At 37.4% G+C, this 17,661-nt stretch overlaps 2 protein-coding genes and 1 pseudogene across 8 annotated transcripts; 1 reads left to right on the forward strand and 2 right to left on the reverse strand.

The window, feature by feature from the left end:
* Positions 1–2,004: 2,004 nt before the first annotated feature.
* LOC140807381 (uncharacterized) lies at positions 2,005–6,177 on the reverse strand. Of its 6 annotated transcripts, none has more exons than XM_073164207.1 (9): positions 5,838–6,177; positions 5,659–5,726; positions 4,390–4,458; positions 4,223–4,290; positions 3,938–4,078; positions 3,043–3,084; positions 2,794–2,918; positions 2,421–2,522; positions 2,005–2,316 (listed from the first exon to the last, which is right to left on the reverse strand). In XM_073164207.1, exons 2-9 carry the CDS (start codon positions 5,706–5,708, stop codon positions 2,167–2,169), a joined length of 747 nt encoding a protein of 248 aa, XP_073020308.1. In that variant the 5' UTR covers positions 5,709–5,726; positions 5,838–6,177; the 3' UTR covers positions 2,005–2,166. The 6 variants fall into 6 exon arrangements, with proteins under 6 accessions (XP_073020308.1, XP_073020307.1, XP_073020312.1 ...); XM_073164206.1 differs by having other exon boundaries at positions 5,659–5,730; XM_073164211.1 differs by lacking the exons at positions 5,659–5,726; positions 5,838–6,177 and adding an exon at positions 4,573–5,607 and having other exon boundaries at positions 2,007–2,316.
* A 4,296-nt stretch (positions 6,178–10,473) lies between these two features.
* LOC140807380 (uncharacterized) lies at positions 10,474–12,675 on the forward strand (annotated as a pseudogene).
* A 752-nt stretch (positions 12,676–13,427) lies between these two features.
* Positions 13,428–16,895, reverse strand: LOC140807212 (GATA transcription factor 8-like). Of its 2 annotated transcripts, XM_073163961.1 has the most exons (4): positions 16,502–16,893; positions 15,984–16,051; positions 15,032–15,278; positions 13,428–14,472 (listed from the first exon to the last, which is right to left on the reverse strand). In XM_073163961.1, the coding sequence occupies exons 3-4, from the start codon at positions 15,266–15,268 to the stop codon at positions 13,792–13,794; spliced, it is 918 nt and encodes a 305-aa protein (XP_073020062.1). In that variant the 5' UTR covers positions 15,269–15,278; positions 15,984–16,051; positions 16,502–16,893; the 3' UTR covers positions 13,428–13,791. The 2 variants fall into 2 exon arrangements, with proteins under 2 accessions (XP_073020062.1, XP_073020063.1); XM_073163962.1 differs by lacking the exon at positions 15,984–16,051 and having other exon boundaries at positions 16,502–16,895.
* Positions 16,896–17,661: the final 766 nt, after the last annotated feature.

Consider the following 17,661-nt stretch of genomic DNA (forward strand, 5'->3'; position numbering starts at 1 on the left):
TATTAAAGCCTCCGGGGAGTGGTGGCAACACAATCACAAACTTCATAGTTATCTGATTTCATTTCCATTCCGGTATACGAGTGTTTTCAAAAGACCTTTCGGTATTTGATGTTTAGCTTTCACCATTCGATACGATAGGCATTGCGATACGAAATCAGCGATATCTCGTTTCTTGCCTTTCCACCAAAATTGTTTTTTAGATCTTTGTATATCTTATATCTTCCTGGATGAACGATGAACATAGATCGATGTGCTTCTTCCATTATTTCATTTTTCATTGAGCTAGACACACAAATTCAATCATGATAGAAGAGTAATCCTTGAGAATTGGTAACAAAATCAATATCGAGCTTTGCATTACAGAGTTTTGAAATTTCTTGGTCCATGCTGTGATTTTGCTTAATTCTAGTATGTAATCGGGTTCGATTCTTAGTCCGGCCAAGTGCCCATTTGAATGGACATGTACCAATGTCCTTGGTGTAGTTTCTCCTCATTTTCTTTCCAGACAAGCCATCCTGATTTTTCTATTCAAGGCATCAGATACCACATTAGCTTTATCTAAAAGGTAAAGGATGGAACAGTCTAATCTTTTAGAAATCCAATCCATTTTTATTTTATTTTTTGCCTCACGAAAACACTATTGTACCCAATTTCAGATCATGAGTGAAATAATTTAATCTGCGGCTCTTTAATTTTCTGGATGTTTATGCAATGACTTTGTCATTCTACATTAATAGACATCCAAAACATTCTTTGATGCATCTGTTTAAACTACGAAACCTTTTGTTTTATCTGGCAAAGCTAGTACTAGTTTAGTGATAAGCATTTCTTTTAATTGCAAAAGCTTATTTTACTCTCATCATTCCACAAGAAATGGCTGTATTTGCGAGTTAAGTGTGTAAAGGCTACAATATTTTTGCGAAATCTTTAATGAATCTTTTTTAATAACATGTTACGTCAAGAAAACTTCTCATTTCTATGATGTTTCTTGGTTGTTTCCAGCGAAATATGACATCTATCTTTGCAGGATCTAATTCTAATTCTTTCTTAGAAATAAAGTGTCCGATAAATGCCACATTTTCTAACCAAAATTCACGCTTAATGAATTTATCATACAGTTCATGGTCTTTCAAAGTTTGGAGAACCAATCAGAGGTGTTGAGCATGTTCATCTTGGCTTTTTGAAAATATCAAGATTTCATTGATGAATATTACAATGAATTTGTCGAAGAATAGATAAATCATATCCATATGTATTGTATGAGCATTGCTTAATCTGAATGGCATTACCAAAAATTCAAAAAAACGAACTGGACGTTACGAATTTGAAAAATTCAGACATGACATTCATTTCATCATTATCTTTATTTGCTACCTTATATTATTACAAAATAACCATTATTCCAAACTCACTAAGTCTCCAAAGATTTAATCCTATGTTTTCTTTCCAAACTTAGTTAAATGGACAAGCTTATGTCCATAAATAATATGGTCATCTTATGTTAATTTATGCTTCGGTTGTAATACCAACAAATGTATATATATAATAAAATTGTAAATTTTCTCTATTATCACCAGCTCAAAAAAAATATATTTAGATTTTACCTAGATATTTCTGAAAAATGACCAAAAACGTTTTTAAGAAATACCGTAGAAAATGTATTACCTAGTAAATGAGAGTAATTTCCTCACCTAATAACTTATCGTTTAAGCCCGATCGGTGATCCAAAAATTTTGGTTTTTTGTGTGCATAATTTGGTCTGATTGATTTTATTTAATTTCATAAAAAAAATCTTAATAATTAGAGAGTATTTTCGAAAATTAGTAAAGTTGGTTGAATGGTTGGAAACAACCCCAGAAAAGTTCGGCCATTGGAATTGCTCCGATCCGAGCGCGTGTACAGACCTTCTGTTAGCCACACAACATTTTTAAGAAAAGCTATTGTATCATATTTGAATCTAAGAATTGCATTCTAGCTATGAATTTGTCAAAACTCCTCGACCAACACTAGTAAAGAGACGACATCGATGAACCAAAAATTCTACAAATGAAAGGGGAAAACATAAAACAATATTTCAGTCAACCTAAAACCTGTTGATATTTCCACATCAACAGGACATTAAACAAAATATTAGAGGGAAGAAATGAGGATTAAGTTAACGAAATGTCATTTACTCGGGCCAGAGGCCCAGGGAACAAGACTCCAAGATTGTTGCATTATATCGTCGTCTATAAAGGGTCGCAATGACCACATCAGACAATAGGTCTCCAGTTCCGATGGTGATGACTTGAGGCTCAGAGAGGTCACGATCCGATCCTACATATCAATGAGGACATAACTATGATTTCATATTCATCGTAATCATCTTCTTTTCACACATAAAAAGATAATTGATTGACTGCAAAGTAAGTGATAATTACCTGCATTGTGTAGTCTTGTTTCACCATACTGTAAATGATAGCCATCATGGATGCAAAATCAGTAACTTCGGGTTTTGAAATATCTGATGATGAAACTTCCTCCTGATTAATATAAGCTCACAAGTCATACTTCACCTTGTATCATATAGCTTACAACATGATGGCAGTTCAAAAGTACATTCAAAAAAGGGGTTAGACAGAACAGAAATTCCAATGTCAAAAAAGTAAAGTAGAAAAGATGACACAGGGATATGCATTTGTTGATAAAATAACTTCTTATTTAATCAGTTCTTATTTCTTTTCATTGACTGATGGATAGGTCAGTTTCGCAAGTTCATGTCATGTGTGTCTGTGTGAGAGAGAGAGGTTTCACCATGCTGCTGAAAACAGTGAAGGAATCTACGATAGAGTTGACATCTTCATCTTGCTCCCCTGTAGTTTGCACTATGGATGCTGCATCATCTAACAGGCGTTCAAGTTCACTGACGATACTTCCGGCTGCAAATAAATTTCAAGCAGTTAGCTTTGGTGTGAAAATCAAATAGTTGAACCAGTAAAATAAATTAGAAAGAAACGCATCGGGTAAGAACTAGAGTAAAAAATAAACTAGAAAGAATTTCACCTTTGCTTATATGGTCCTGAAGCCCTAGATGACACGTATGCACTTCTGCACAGACATCCATGAGAATGGAGAGAAACCATTAGTGCTATACAAGAAGACAAGAATTGCCCTACTGGAACTAAAAGGAACATAATCCAGAGATAGGGATTGCAAGGCAAAATTGTTGAGAAACAACTGCAACAAATTTGGTCCTTGCTTTAACCATCAAAGAAAGATTTTCTTAATTCCTTGCCCCACAAATGCTGGATCCTTTTCCTTGCACAGTAACTCTATCCCCCGTGGAAAACTAAAAAAACAATGCTCCATTATCTTGTACTTCGGTTAATCCTACAAACCTTTAGAATGATATCCATAATGCATTGTCAAACATAATTATGGGTGCATTTGGATAGAGAAGGGCCTTTTTTAAAAAAATACTTTTTCTAATAGAAGTGAAGTTTGGATGGAGAAATTGTTTTAAGAAGGGCTTAAAAATTAATTTTCCAGAAGCCAAAAGATATAGCTCTGAGGCTTCTGTTTCAAATTCTACTTTAAAATAAAAAAGTGCTTCTCTACTGCTATAAGTAAACATTAAAACTAGTTCAGTTTTAATTTTTTTTTTTAAAAAATCATTTAAAAAGAGCCCAGATAAATTAAGTGTTTAGTTAAGCTATGACTTCTTTATCAAAAATTGTCTCGTTTTATATGCCTGGTTGCAGGGAATAAAAGTGAGTGCCAAAGTAAGAATGCAATTCCCGTAAGAGGTAACATATTTTTAAAAAGAGATTTGCCAAACACCCAGTAAGATGCAGCATAAGGCAAAATAGAAGTACAAGATCTCCATATATAAATAATGCATAAAAGAATGTGTTGCCTCCAACTTTGAAGGACAAGCTGAAATTCGAAGTACACTTACACTTGCTCACATTTTGCACATTGTCATGAATGTTCTTGCATCCTGCTTCAACGTAGGATAAAAACCTTTTTGTCCCATGAGCTTTAATAATGCTCTCGAACAATGTAGATGTCTTTTCGACTGGAGGCCGTCGTAAAAAACCTGTGCAAGAAAAGAGCGAGCCTAATAATCTTGCAGCTAGAGCTTTGCCATTGGCTCTCTAAATCGAAATTTTTCAAAAATGACAATTGTGCTTCCTGAAACAGGGAGAATCCCATCGAAGCCCTAAAAAGTTGGAAAACTCACCAAGTGCTTGCTGAAAGGAAACAAGCAATTTGCTTCCTAAAGTCCCCAGCTCTTCAAATTTTGTCACCCTGAATTGAACAGGTACAGAAGCTAAATATTTGAATCCAATTTGATCTCACCAAGAAACAGTTGAAGTAGTAATTAACATAGCATGTGTTGAATTGAACCCAGTCATAAAATCTGCATATATTTGGATAATCGGTAGCAGTCCGCCTCCGTCTTTACCGTTTTCCATTCTGCAATACCAATGCATACATTAATCTCCATAATAGAATCTGAATACACATATATATACGGACAATTTTATATTCAGCGGTCAATTCTATGATGAATCACCAAAGAAATTGAACTCGCGACGGTTCCTTCGACAGGAGGCAGGCGACGGCGGAGCTTAATTGAATGGCCTCTCACCCTTGCAATTAAACCCAAATAAAAAAACACAATTTTACAAGACTTTGAATTTGTCAGATACTTACATATTTTTGTCGCTTATAAAAAAAATTAAATTTCATTTTAAAAATATTATTTATTATTATAAAATAGATAAATTTATTTTCCGTAAGTAACAATTCCCATCTTTTTGTATTTTTATTATGTATAAGTATTTAATATTTGTGTCTACCATATTTAATCTCATCATCGCATTCGATCCATACAATGCATCACTCTCTGTCCATCAAATTTGTGCTTCTATCTACCATACTTCACTAATTTTTTTTATTTTTAAATTTTTAAGTGGTGATTATACCGATGAATTTCAAATATATAGATTTCGATTAGTTTTACTGTTTAAAATAAATCAACATATCAAATCTTAAACCTTCCTTTTACTTTTTTGAACAATAATAATACAATGAGAGTGCACTGAATTCTTTCAAGGCTTGATTTTGCTTAGGCGGATAATACAACTGTGTAGCATACGAAAGTAATATAAATAGAGGAATTAAGTGAACCATGCAAGCAAAAGTGGCACATATCAATTCATATCAGAAGAATAACCGTATAGAAAATGACGACGACTATGGCTTACAATTTTGAAAACTAGTACATGCAACGCCTCAACTTTAGAAAATTGAGACGCGCGTGCTTTTTTTGGCAATAAGGCTCCCGCAATCACTCATTGATTGTATGATATACTTATAAATAGCCGTGATTGAGTTCTTAAGCACACACCTCATAAAAAAAAACGTGCTTAAAAGACTTCAACCAGAAGAAAATAAGAAAACTTACAAATTACTCTATGACCGAAGGTAATGCTCGATCGCTTCCACGTATTATTTATAGTTGTACAGAAATAGGATATTTGAGAAAAATTCCGACAAACAACTCATGTACTTCCATTTCTTACACTTACCAAATTACTTCATTTTTCGCAATGAGAGTGCACTAAATTCTTTACCTGTTAATGCAGAATGACAAATTAAAATTGTTGAAACCTGATTCTCTTCAACATCTTGGAGAAAATGTTCTCGCTTTCTTGCTCCATGCTGGTGCCTCTGCCAGCCTTCCTATGGGCAATAAGTTGGAATCAGATATAGAATCTTACAAGCAGAAAGCTATAGATTTTGACATCTTGGTATCTCTAATTCTCTTGCCATATTTATATATCCATTACCTCTGTCCCAGTTTAAATGTTCTGGTTCATTTTCTGGATGTTGGTAGCTGTTGTTCCTTAAATGAGAATTTTCTCTCCTAAAGAACACTCAGTTCTTGAATTATCAATGTGACACCTCCACCACATGACTACAGCTTTTAAGGGCAAAATATAAAAATATATAAACACATAAAACTTTGCAATTTTTCAACTCTTATATAAATCTCTCTCCAAAGCAGATAACACTTTCAGAAAGGGATGGAGGGAGTAAGATATTTTCTACTCAGTCTTGTTTCCATGTATTATAACCTAATGAGTATTGAACCCTGATCTCAGGGAACATATGATCACATTTCGCCAAAGATTTGTCGGCAGAAATTGATGGGGGGACCATTAAATGAAAAAAAACGTGTGGCTATGCAATGCATCGGATATTTCCTGGAAATTCAGATAACGCGTTTTTAACGCGTGTTCACACGGTCAGGGGCTTTATAAATAGAACTCCCCCCTTCATTCTGAAATCATCCCTTCTTCGAGTTTTCTCTCATCTTATAAGCATTTGAGTGCTTAGTTCTATAATATTTGTGAGGTGTTTTGTTCTCCTGTATTAAGAGAGTGTGTGTTCTCTTTGGAAACACAGTGAGTGAGTTGTACACCACAAAATATTATAGTGGAAATTCTTTTCATCTTGCCCGTGGTTTTTACCCTAATAATTTTTAGGGGTTTTCCACGTAAATCTCGGTGTCCAGTTTATTCTTTATTTTCGACTTTTATTATCTCAAATTCCGCACGTGGGACCAACAAGTGGTATCAGAGCCTTGGTTTAAAATTTCTTAAAATTCTGAGTATGCTCTGTGGTTGCAGCCTAGACTGATCTTCCACATCAGAAAAGATTTTTTGAGATTTTTTATTTAAGGCGGGATTATTTTGTCCGGTCTACTAAAATTGTTGTAGACATAATGGCGGGAAGGTACGAGATAGCAAAATTCAACGGAAGCAATTTTATGTTGTGGAAAATAAAGATACAAGCAGTTTTAAGAAATGAGAATTGCTTGGCGGCTATTGGAGATAGACCGGTGGAGATTACGGATGAAGGAAATGTGACCAGTACTTCAGGCAGTGGTGAAATATTATTCAGCGAAGCAGCAACTGTTGCAGAAGGCATGCATAAATTTTGTGACACATGGATTATGGATTCAGGAGCGACGTGGCACATGACGTCTCGGAGAGAATGGTTTGACCATTATGAACCAGTCTCAGGAGGATCTGTATTCATGGGAAATGATCATGCCTTGGAAATCGCTAGGGTCGATACTGTCAAAATTAAAATGTTTGATGGCACCATTCGCACCATACAGGAGGTACGACATGTGAAAGGACTGACGAAAAATCTTTTGTCCTTGGGGCAATTGGATGACATCGGGTGTAAAACTCGGATCGAGAACGGGATCATGAAAATTGTGAAAGGCGCGCTTGTGGTTATGAAGGCGGAAAAGGTTGCTGCAAATCTGTATGTACTTTTGGGGGAAACACACAAAGAGGCAGAACTAGTTGTTGCATCAATTGGTTCAGGAGAAGAATTAACAGTGTTATGGCATAGAAAGCTCGGGCATATGTCAGAACGGGGGTTGAAAATTCTCTCAGAACGAAAAAAGCTGCTGCCGGGACTTACAAAAGTGTCACTACCCTTTTGTGAGCACTGTGTTACCAGTAAAAAACACAGATTAAAGTTTGGCACTTCTACTGCCAGGAGCAAAAGCATATTGGAGCTGATTCATTCGGATGTTTGGCAAGCACCGGTTGTATCCCTAGGAGGAGCGAGATACTTTGTCTCGTTCATTGATGATTTCTCTAGGAGATGTTGGGTGTATCCAATCAAGAAGAAATCAGATGTTTTCCAGATCTTCAAAGATTTCAAAGCGCGGGTTGAACTTGATACTGAAAAGAAAATCAAGTGTCTGAGGACTGACAATGGAGGAGAATATACCAGTGACGAGTTTGATGCATATTGTCAACATGAGGGCATCAAGAGACAGTTCACAGCGGCTTACACACCTCAACAGAATGGAGTGGCAGAGCGGATGAACAGGACCTTGTTGGACAGAACAAGAGCTATGTTGAGGACTGCAGGTCTGGAAAAGTCATTTTGGGCAGAAGCAGTCAAAACCGCTTGTTATATTATCAATCGTTCTCCTTCAGTGGCGATTGATCTGAAGACTCCGATGGAGATGTGGACCGGGAAGCCGACAGATTATTCTCATTTGCATACATTTGGAAGTCCGGTGTACGTTCTGTACAATGAGCAAGAAAGATCAAAGTTGGATTCGAAATCCAGAAAATGTATCTTCTTGGGTTATGCTGATGGAGTAAAGGGGTTTCGCTTGTGGGATCCTACTGTTCACAAGCTTGTCATCAGCAGGGATGTTATCTTCGAGGAAGATAAAGTAAAGGGAGACAAAGGCACACTGAATTCAGAAACTACTATATTTCAGGTGGAGAATAAGACAGACGAAGGTCAAGTTTCTTGTGAAGCACTACCAGAGCACGAAGAACAAGAACATGTTGAGTCTGAAGTTTCCAATGTGAGGCAGTCAACTCGAGACAGAAGACCACCAGGTTGGCTTTCAGATTATGTCACTGAAAGCAACATTGCATATTGTCTATTATCAGAGGATGGTGAGCCATCGAGTTTCCACGAGGCTACTCAAAGCTCGGATGTATCTTTGTGGATGATATCAATGCAAGAAGAGTTGGAGGCATTAGACATGAATAAAACTTGGGATCTTGTTACACTACCACGAGGGAGGAAAGCTATCGGCAACAGATGGGTCTATAAGATCAAGCGAGATGGCAATAACCAAGTGGAGCGGTATCGTGCTAGATTGGTGGTAAAAGGGTATGCTCAGAAAGAAGTTATTGACTTCAATGAGATATTTTCTCCTGTGGTTCGGCTTACAACAGTCAGAGTGGTGTTGGCATTGTGTGCGGTGTTTGACCTGCATCTAGAACAGCTAGATGTGAAAACAGCGTTTCTTCATAGAGATCTTGAAGAAGAAATCTATATGCTCCAGCCAGAAGATTTTGCGGAAAAAGGCAAAGAGAACTTGGTTTGCAGGTTGAAGAAATCTATGTACGGTCTCAAACAGGCGCCGAGATGTTGGTACAAGAGATTTGATTCCTATATCATGAGCCTTGGATACAACAGACTGAATGCAGACCCTTGTACGTATTTCAAGAGGTCTGGTGATGATTATATCATTTTGTTGTTGTATGTGGACGACATGTTGGTAGCAGGCCCCAACAAAGATCAGGTCCAAGGATTGAAGGCACAGTTGGCTAGGGAATTTGATATGAAGGACTTGGGACCAGCAAACAAGATTCTAGGGATGCAAGTTCATCGAGACAGAAGTAACAGAAAGATTTGGCTTTCCCAGAAAAATTATTTGAAGAAAGTCTTGCAACGCTTCAACATGCAAGATAGTAAGCCAATTTCAACCCCTCTTCCTGTTAACTTCAAGTTATCCTCCGAGATGTGTCCTAGCAGTGAAGCAGAGAGGATGGAGATGTCTCGAGTACCGTATGCATCAGCAGTGGGAAGTTTGATGTTCGCTATGATCTGTACAAGACCGGACATTGCTCAAGCAGTGGGAGCAGTTAGTCGGTATATGGCGAATCCTGGACGAGAGCATTGGAGCACTGTTAAGAGGATCCTTAGATATATTAAGGGTACCTCGAATGCTGCATTATGTTATGGAGGATCGGATTTTACACTCAGGGGCTATGTCGATTCAGATTATGCAGGTGATCCTGATAAGAGGAAATCTACTACTGGTTATGTGTTTACGTTGTAGGAGGAGCAGTAAGCTGGGTTTCAAAACTGCAGACAGTTGTGGCGTTATCTACAACAGAGGCAGAATACATGGCAGCTACTCAAGCTTGCAAGGAGGCAATATGGACTAAAAGGTTATTGGAGGAGATCGGGCACAAACAAGAAAATGTTTCTTTGTTTTGTGACAGTCAGAGTGCCTTGCACATCGCAAGGAATCCAGCCTTTCATTCCAGGACTAAACACATTGGAGTCCAATTTCACTTTGTTAGGGAAGTAGTAGAAGAAGGAAGCGTGGATATGCAGAAAATCCATACGAAGGACAACATAGCTGATTTTTTAACCAAGCCAGTGAACACTGATAAGTTTGAGTGGTGTAGATCTTCAAGTGGTCTAGCAGAAACGTAAGCAGCAGAGAATGGCAAGATTGAAAGGATATGTGGAGATGTGTTTGATTCTCAATCAAATCTCCAAGTGGGAGAAATGTCGGCAGAAATTGATGGGGGGACCATTAAATGAAAAAAAACGTGTGGCTATGCAATGCATCGGATATTTCCTGGAAATTCAGATAACGCGTTTTTAACGCGTGTTCACACGGTCAGGGGCTCTATAAATAGAGCTCCCCCCTTCATTCTGAAATCATCCCTTCTTCGAGTTTTCTCTCATCTTATAAGCATTTGAGTGCTTAGTTCTATAATATTTGTGAGGTGTTTTGTTCTCCTGTATTAAGAGAGTAAAATATTATAGTGGAAATTCTTTTCATCTTGCCCGTGGTTTTTACCCTAATAATTTTTAGGGGTTTTCCACGTAAATCTCGGTGTCCAGTTTATTCTTTATTTTCGACTTTTATTATCTCAAATTCCGCACGTGAGACCAACAAGATTTGCCACTATGCTATGTCGTTGATTCTATCGTGTTTCAGTATCATACTTATGTGGATATGCTCGGTAAGTTTTTCCGTTGCTGTGGCATTCATTCTTACGCTAATATCTCACCAGTGCGATGTCTTTCAAGTCCATGGCTGGTTATTGGTTTGTTTGCTGCACCTGCACTTCTTGGGGCTTTTAGATGTCAACATGTGGGATATACCGTCCTTAAATCTTATTTGATTAAAACATTTTCTGAGACAAAGGCAAAAAACTATCTAGTGAATTGCAAGCTACTTTGACTGAGTTGGATGCTGAAAGATGGCTTTTTAAAGCCGGTTTATCGCAGTGGCTCGTTCTATTTGCAGTTGGGAATTACTATAAAGTTGGTTCTTTTTATATAGCTCTTGTTTGGTTAGTTTCACCCGCATTCGCTTGTAAGTACAGTCCAGAATCTCAGCCTAATATGTGTAGTACTGATCTGGAATATGTAGATGGTTTGCTCGAAGCAACATTATCCCCTGCAAGATTGCCGCGGCGACTTAAAACTCTGACCTTGCTTATTGGTTTGTTTGTGCCATTATTACTCTCTTCTGGCATGATTGTTGACAACCAATATAATTGGAACAATGGTTCGGTTTATTAGGTATGGTTCAAACCACTTACAAAAACTGAGGAACATTATCCAATGAAGAGTTTTTCTTCTTCCACTTTTCTTTTTCTTTGATGGATAAAAACAATTCGATTGAATATTCAGTTTAGTGTTTTGGACAACCAAATGCCTGATAAATCATCACCGTTCTCCATCACTCTCAACTTTCTTTCCTGGCATTATGTGTTCATGCCTAATTAAACTTTACAAGAAATTATGGTTTGCATTATGGTTCACAGAAATCTCGGTGCTACTTCAGAATGGGTCGGAGATATAGTAATTGCTATTTTTATTGTGTGTTTGACCATGGTATATCTACTATCTTACATCCACATATCAGGTGATTGTAGTACTGGTACCTTTTTTAGCTTGCTGCTGCAGTGATTTTAATCGTGACATTTATGTTACTGATTTTACGGTGACGAGAACGATTGAAATTTTACATGATGAGCTCGTAATGACTTTTTAACTAGGCCCATTGCCTCTTTTTTTCTGTCTAGGAGCAAAAGTTCCTCTCATCTTCACGACGTGCATTCTCCTTGCTATCTCTCTTGTTGCTGCGTGGGGGGGCCTTGTTCTTCCATTTACCCATAGAGCAGTAAACGTGAGCAACTGATTGTCCTTTAATATCAATGCGGTCCAAAGAATTGGCTAAAAATTCGATGCACAATCAACAGTACAAGAGTTCTTTTGGTTTCCAGGTTGTGCATGTCGTGGATGCAACACAAAGAAAGAGTGGAAAGCCGGACTCGTTTGTCTCTATATTTTCTGTAATTCCTGGAAACTTGAATAAGGAGGCTGATTATATTGGGGAAGGTGCTGTTTGTGATAGGGATAGTCATAGACGTTTAGAGTTTGTTACCTTCTCTGTCAACTATAGCTGTTGGATGAATAATAGCGCTGAAACCGGATGGGTCGAGTCTGATATTCCTAGAATCCATGTGGACAAAGATACGAAAGGTGAGAGCAGAACAACACGTCTCAATCGACAATGGAAGTTCTACTCGATGGGCCTTTGGAATCAATACCAAAGAAATTGAAGATATCCAGTTGAAAGGTATGTTTCAGGATCGATACTGAGTCTCGTTCTGCATTTGTCCAAATAACTTTCTTTACTATTTAATTTTAATTTAATAGAAAATAGAGTATCATTTCATATTCCTTGACTATAACATCTACATCTCCATTCAACAGATGCTGAAAGTGCCGAGGATTTGATCTCACACCCGGCGAAAAGTGCGGTGCAAACGGATGGCATGTCATTCCATTTTCAGGTGGGAAAAAAGGAGCCAACCAAGTTCAACCTCACACTTTTCTGGACTACCAACCATACGCTTTCGACTCCCTCGGATGGTGAAAATGATCCCCTCCTGAAACTTAGAACAGACTTAATCAGATTAACCCCACCAATAAAAAAATATTCTTCAGAAGCTTCCTTGATGGTGTTCCCAATTTGGAAAGTCTACTTCTCCATATACATTAGCTTTCTTGAGTAGTCTACCAGTTTCTTTATAAGTAAATTGATAATTCATTGTGAAATCTTTATTCTAATTTATTTCTTAAAAGGGTTTGGAAAGATCTTTTAAAATATCTGTAGTTGGAGATGCCATGAGTCCATGACGATTGTGGTCGGTATCATTGCAATGGTTTCTTGATCTTGTAATAGTCGTGGGTGGGTTGGCCTATTTTTCTGACACGTTATGTTGAAGGAAAACTCTTATTTACAAGTATGTTTATCTTGTTTTTAACAATAAAAGTGAAAGCTGAGATTTTATTTTAAGACAGGCAAGTTTGTCAAGAAAAATTTACATGGGACCATCTTCTTAAAATTTGTCGTAATCCCTTTTGAATCATCAAAATCAGTTGGTACCATTTTCTTGATTTGAATTAAACTGATTCAAAATAGAAGCAAAATTTGAGATTAAGATATGTAAAATATTTTGGATTATGCATATAGAAGTCTGACTGAAGAATAGGTCTCTTGTGAGACGATCTCACGAATTTTTATCTGTAAGACGGGTCAACCCTATTGATATTTACAATAAAAAGTAATACTCTTAGCATACAAAATACGACCCGTGAGACCGTCACACACAAATTTTTGACCTGACCAAATCCTTTGTGATTTATGCAAAGTATAAACTAGATCGAGATTGTGCTATTTTGAATTAAATATATTTAGGCCCCTCGTATGGTTGTAAGACTTTAAAATGGGGAAAAAAAATAGAGGGCATTGCATCGAAGAAAGAAAAATATGCAGAGAGAACTAAAAAAACAACTCATACTCGTAACGAATGAAGAATCCCTACAACAAATATCAACTGCAAAAAAATACCCGTATATAAGGAACGAGGTTGACCCGACTCGACTCGACCCGACCAGGAAAGCTAAAACTTAAACTGGGCCTAAAACATGAGTAAGTTTCAGTTTTAGTCCTAGTATTCCTTGAACTAACTACGTACCTAGACTCTTTTCTACTAGTACTAAATAATGGTCAAATTTGGTTCCTATTACTCCCCATTACATAGCTGTACAAAGAACTAAACAAGTAGATACCCAAAAAGCTTCATGAAAGGCGCATCAAGAACAACCGACCCACAATTTGCAGGGAGCGAATTCGACATGTTCGTTCTACTCGGGTTTGACAGAGACCGGAGCAGACGTGACTCCATTTATTGGATCAGCTTTGTTTCTCATCTCGACAACTTTTTTGTGAGAGTTCGAGTGAAGAGACGGGACAAAGGTTGGACTAGCAGCTGGACGGTACTCAGGGAACAACCGGCCCGACTTGTGGCGAACACCACATGCATTGCACAGTGTTTTTGGGCCCATGGGCCCAGTTCTCCATTGAGGAGTCTTGGTTATCTCGCAATGCAAGCACTTTCTGATTGATTGGGGAGGCGGGTTTGGGGGAGTTTCCATCAGATTCGCAGGCATGGTGAATTTGATTTTCTTGGTTTTCTTCACTGGCAGCGACTCAGCAAAGCTTTCGGGTTCGGAAGAGAATCCTGGTGGAGGGACAAAGGATTGAATCACAGCCCTTGGATTGAAGGACTTGGGTCGAGGGCGCTTGGTTCTTGCACGTTGTGTGCCCTGGTGATTAGGGCAGAGAGGCAAAGTCTTCCCACGCGAGCTAGAACTGCTGCTGCTGCTGCTGCTCTCTAAAACTGAAACTGGACTTGAGGATTGGTATCGGTTGTATGACATCTCCTTGTTGATGCTTGGGTTTTCTTTTCCAACAGTCATCCCTCCACCGGAAAATGAATCCTCGACGAATGTTGACATCCATTCAAGCTGGACAATATCCTCGTACTGGAAGACATCAAAAAACCAAGAAATATTAGATCAAGACAAGATTCGGCTGCAACAAAATTGGCATAATTCGAATCTTTTTAAACAGAAGCACAAATCTTCGGTTAAATCCATGGTTACACCAATGGAAAACAATTTTCAACGACTACCCTGCACATAAAAAAACTCTTCGAGAAGGGAATAGTTGTGCAGGAAAGCGACTCAACATGGCGGGAGATGAAAGTTTTACACGAGTTGGCTGCTTCCCCAACATTTCGAAATTCAAGTGTAAATGTATAAAAATATTCCTAATATAGACAAATTTGCATTGATTTTCCAGTTATCTTGTGGATAGAGTGGACCACCTGATGGCTAATATCAACTGCAAAATTGAATTTCAAATGGAATGATAATTTTTTTTAAAAAAAATATACAAACCAAACGCCAGCGGTAATCAATGACTATTCTAACAGAACGCGCATAGATAAGAACAAATACCTCAAAATTTTGAAACCAAACAATGAACAGAATTTCAAGATCCATTAAAACTCGATGATTACATAAACAAATGTACACTCACCGGCACAAAGAGCTCGGCAGAGAGATCAGATGCAGCGGTGGTGCCAAGGCGGCCAGGGAAAAGGGCATCATCCATCTCAGGAAAAGCGTCGTTCCACATGCTCGGAAAATCCTTGCATTCATCGGAACTAACTAAATTTCCACCACCACACTCATTCTCAGGAGGAAACTCGATCAAGTCATCAATTTGATCAAAGAAGTTCCCGCAGTCAATCTCATCCATGAAATTCGACTCCATTCAAATATTTCTGAAAAGCAAAACCAAGAATGTTGGTTAGAAGAAAAGGAACACAACTCAGGACACAGTTAAAAACAAGAATATGCGACGTTGAATGGATTTAGAGCCTGTTGATTACATGACACTTCAAAAATTTATAAATTTCATCACTAATTTTCCAAAACATCTAAATTTCGTCACAGATTATAACAGATCAAGCCTAAGTTGCTGGTGTGAAGTGGGCCACCAAGTGACTTTATTTGTTTGATGACAATGCATGCCAACCTAAAGCATGATTGCCAGATGCCAGCTTCAAGAACATCTACAAAAGCTAAAATACATCAGGAAAAACACCAAGATGATTTATCTTGCAAGATTTAACCACAGAAATACACATAAATAAATATATGGGATCCATACATACTGCAATATTCTCTGGACATGGGGTCCCTAAAAAGCATTTTAGCACAAAAAGGCTAAATGTTTATGTAAAAGCAATTGCTGGATCTCGTTCATAATGGACTCAACACGTTTCAGATACTAAATATCAGGTGTGAACTACAGATTTTATGGAACAAGTAAAAGAGGGTCTCCAAGTAAAATGTTCTAAAATGTTAAATTTTGAGTTATCAGACCTCTTAACATAGCAAATTTAAAGTAATCCATGCACAGTGCTTCTGTAAGACAGCACCGACACAGAGTTTTTTAGGCCAAATTCCAAAATTAAGGCACAAACCTTGAAAGCTTGAAAACGTATAAAATCTTTGAAAACTAAAGTTCCCACTAGACTAATTCTTCTGCAGACTGCAAGAAAAAAGAAAAGAAATGGTAAGTTGCGGTTTTAAAAAAATGTATGCAATGGAAATTCAAGTAATAATTCGGAAAAATTCGAAATTTTCAAGTCAGGTGACACCGAAAAAAAAAAAAAAGAGGGGAAAGAGAAAAATTTGGTTCATTTCAAAATTTGTAAAAATCAATCTTTTTTTGCTTATTTGCAAAGAAATCTAGCCCAAAGATCCAAACTTTCGCATTTATTTCAATAGAACAAACAAAATCCGATATATTTTTTTCCGAGTTTGGAGAAATCAAGAGGAAAGATCCACACTTCGCCATTTTTCAACCTTCTTTCACCGAAAAAGCCCAAATGGTTGAAAAATGGACCAAGTGTTCAAATTTTGTTCTTGAAGAGTATGCAAGAGACACCAACTTTTTACTGCAAAGAAATAGAAAGGCAGAGCAAATGCAGGGCCGAACCTGTGCTAATACCCCACAAAACTCCCGCCCAAAAGTCTCAGATCAATGGCCATGAAACAAGCAGAAATCTTTCTCAATGGAACAACTTCCACTCTGAAATAAACAGAAAGGACAAAGAAAAAAGAAACCAAATCCCTATCCTATTATTCCTCCATTCCCACACTACTATCACTAGTAGCTGAAAACAACAGTTATAGGGCTGTACGTATAGTGTATCTATATGTGAGGAGTCTCACGTAGGTTCAGAGAGAGAATGAGAGAAACATAGTTGAAACTTTGAAACTAAAAATGGGGGCTTTTATCGTTTGTGAGGAAGGAGGAGAGACTAATAAAAATAAATGGAAAAGAAAACTATGGTAGGTGAAGTTTCTTGCTCCATTGCAAGCTGTCTTTTACTCACAGCCCCTCACATTCCCTGTCGTGATGTTTAAGTCTCCTTCAATTCCCCCCACCCCCACCGCTCTAACTCTTAAAAACTCACAGAAAAAATTAATATATCCTTTTGGATTTCCATTTTTCACATTTTTTATTTCTCTCTTTGTCTTTTTTACAGTTCGAATACGCGTATAGACAACGTATGTGTACATGTGAGGAGGTAGACTTTGATTAGTATCCGCGTTTGAACTGTTTTTACAATAATATTCTCGTAAATGAATGTGAAATGTGGAAAAAGAAAATGGGTTGCGGACATTTCTTTATCCCCCAACCCCTTTTCCAACAATTTGTACATTCTAATTTTCAGTTGAGCAGACAATTATAGTACGAAGAAGTAATAATAACAGATGACTAGGAATTGTTTTTGGGATAAAGTCCTTATTTTATTTATTTATTTATTTATTCATTTATTCATTTCACTAACTTGGGTTGTACTCTGAATAAATTCCTTCTAAAAGACGTCTTTAACTTTTTGGGGTGAAACAAAAGTGAATCTAACAAGAAAATAGCTAATCGGAAATGGACAATTATTTGTAAGCAAAAATTTGTGTGAGACGGTCTCACGGATTGTATTTGTGAGACGGATATTTTATTTGGATCATCCATGAAAAAGTATCATTTTTAATGCTAGGAGTACTATTTTTTATTTTAGATATGGGTAACGTTGATCCATCTCACAGATTATGATCCGTAAGACGGTCTCACACGAGACTCACTCTTATTTG

This window comes from Primulina eburnea, chromosome 12 (assembly GCF_022965805.1).
Source record: "Primulina eburnea isolate SZY01 chromosome 12, ASM2296580v1, whole genome shotgun sequence".
Lineage (NCBI taxonomy): Eukaryota > Viridiplantae > Streptophyta > Magnoliopsida > Lamiales > Gesneriaceae > Primulina > Primulina eburnea.

Coding starts and splice junctions, on each gene's coding strand:
- LOC140807212 (XM_073163962.1), bottom strand. CDS start 15,268: ATGGAGTCGAATTTCATGGATGAGATTGACTGCGGGAACTTCTTTGAT. Junction 14,473..15,031: donor CTGCCGAGCTCTTTGTGCCG/GTGAGTGTACAT, acceptor GATGTCTTCCAG/TACGAGGATATTGTCCAGCT.
- LOC140807381 (XM_073164207.1), bottom strand. CDS start 5,708: ATGGAGCAAGAAAGCGAGAACATTTTCTCCAAGATGTTGAAGAGAATC. Junction 4,291..4,389: donor TATGCAGATTTTATGACTGG/GTTCAATTCAAC, acceptor TGTTCAATTCAG/GGTGACAAAATTTGAAGAGC. Junction 2,919..3,042: donor TCAGGACCATATAAGCAAAG/GTGAAATTCTTT, acceptor ATTTATTTGCAG/CCGGAAGTATCGTCAGTGAA.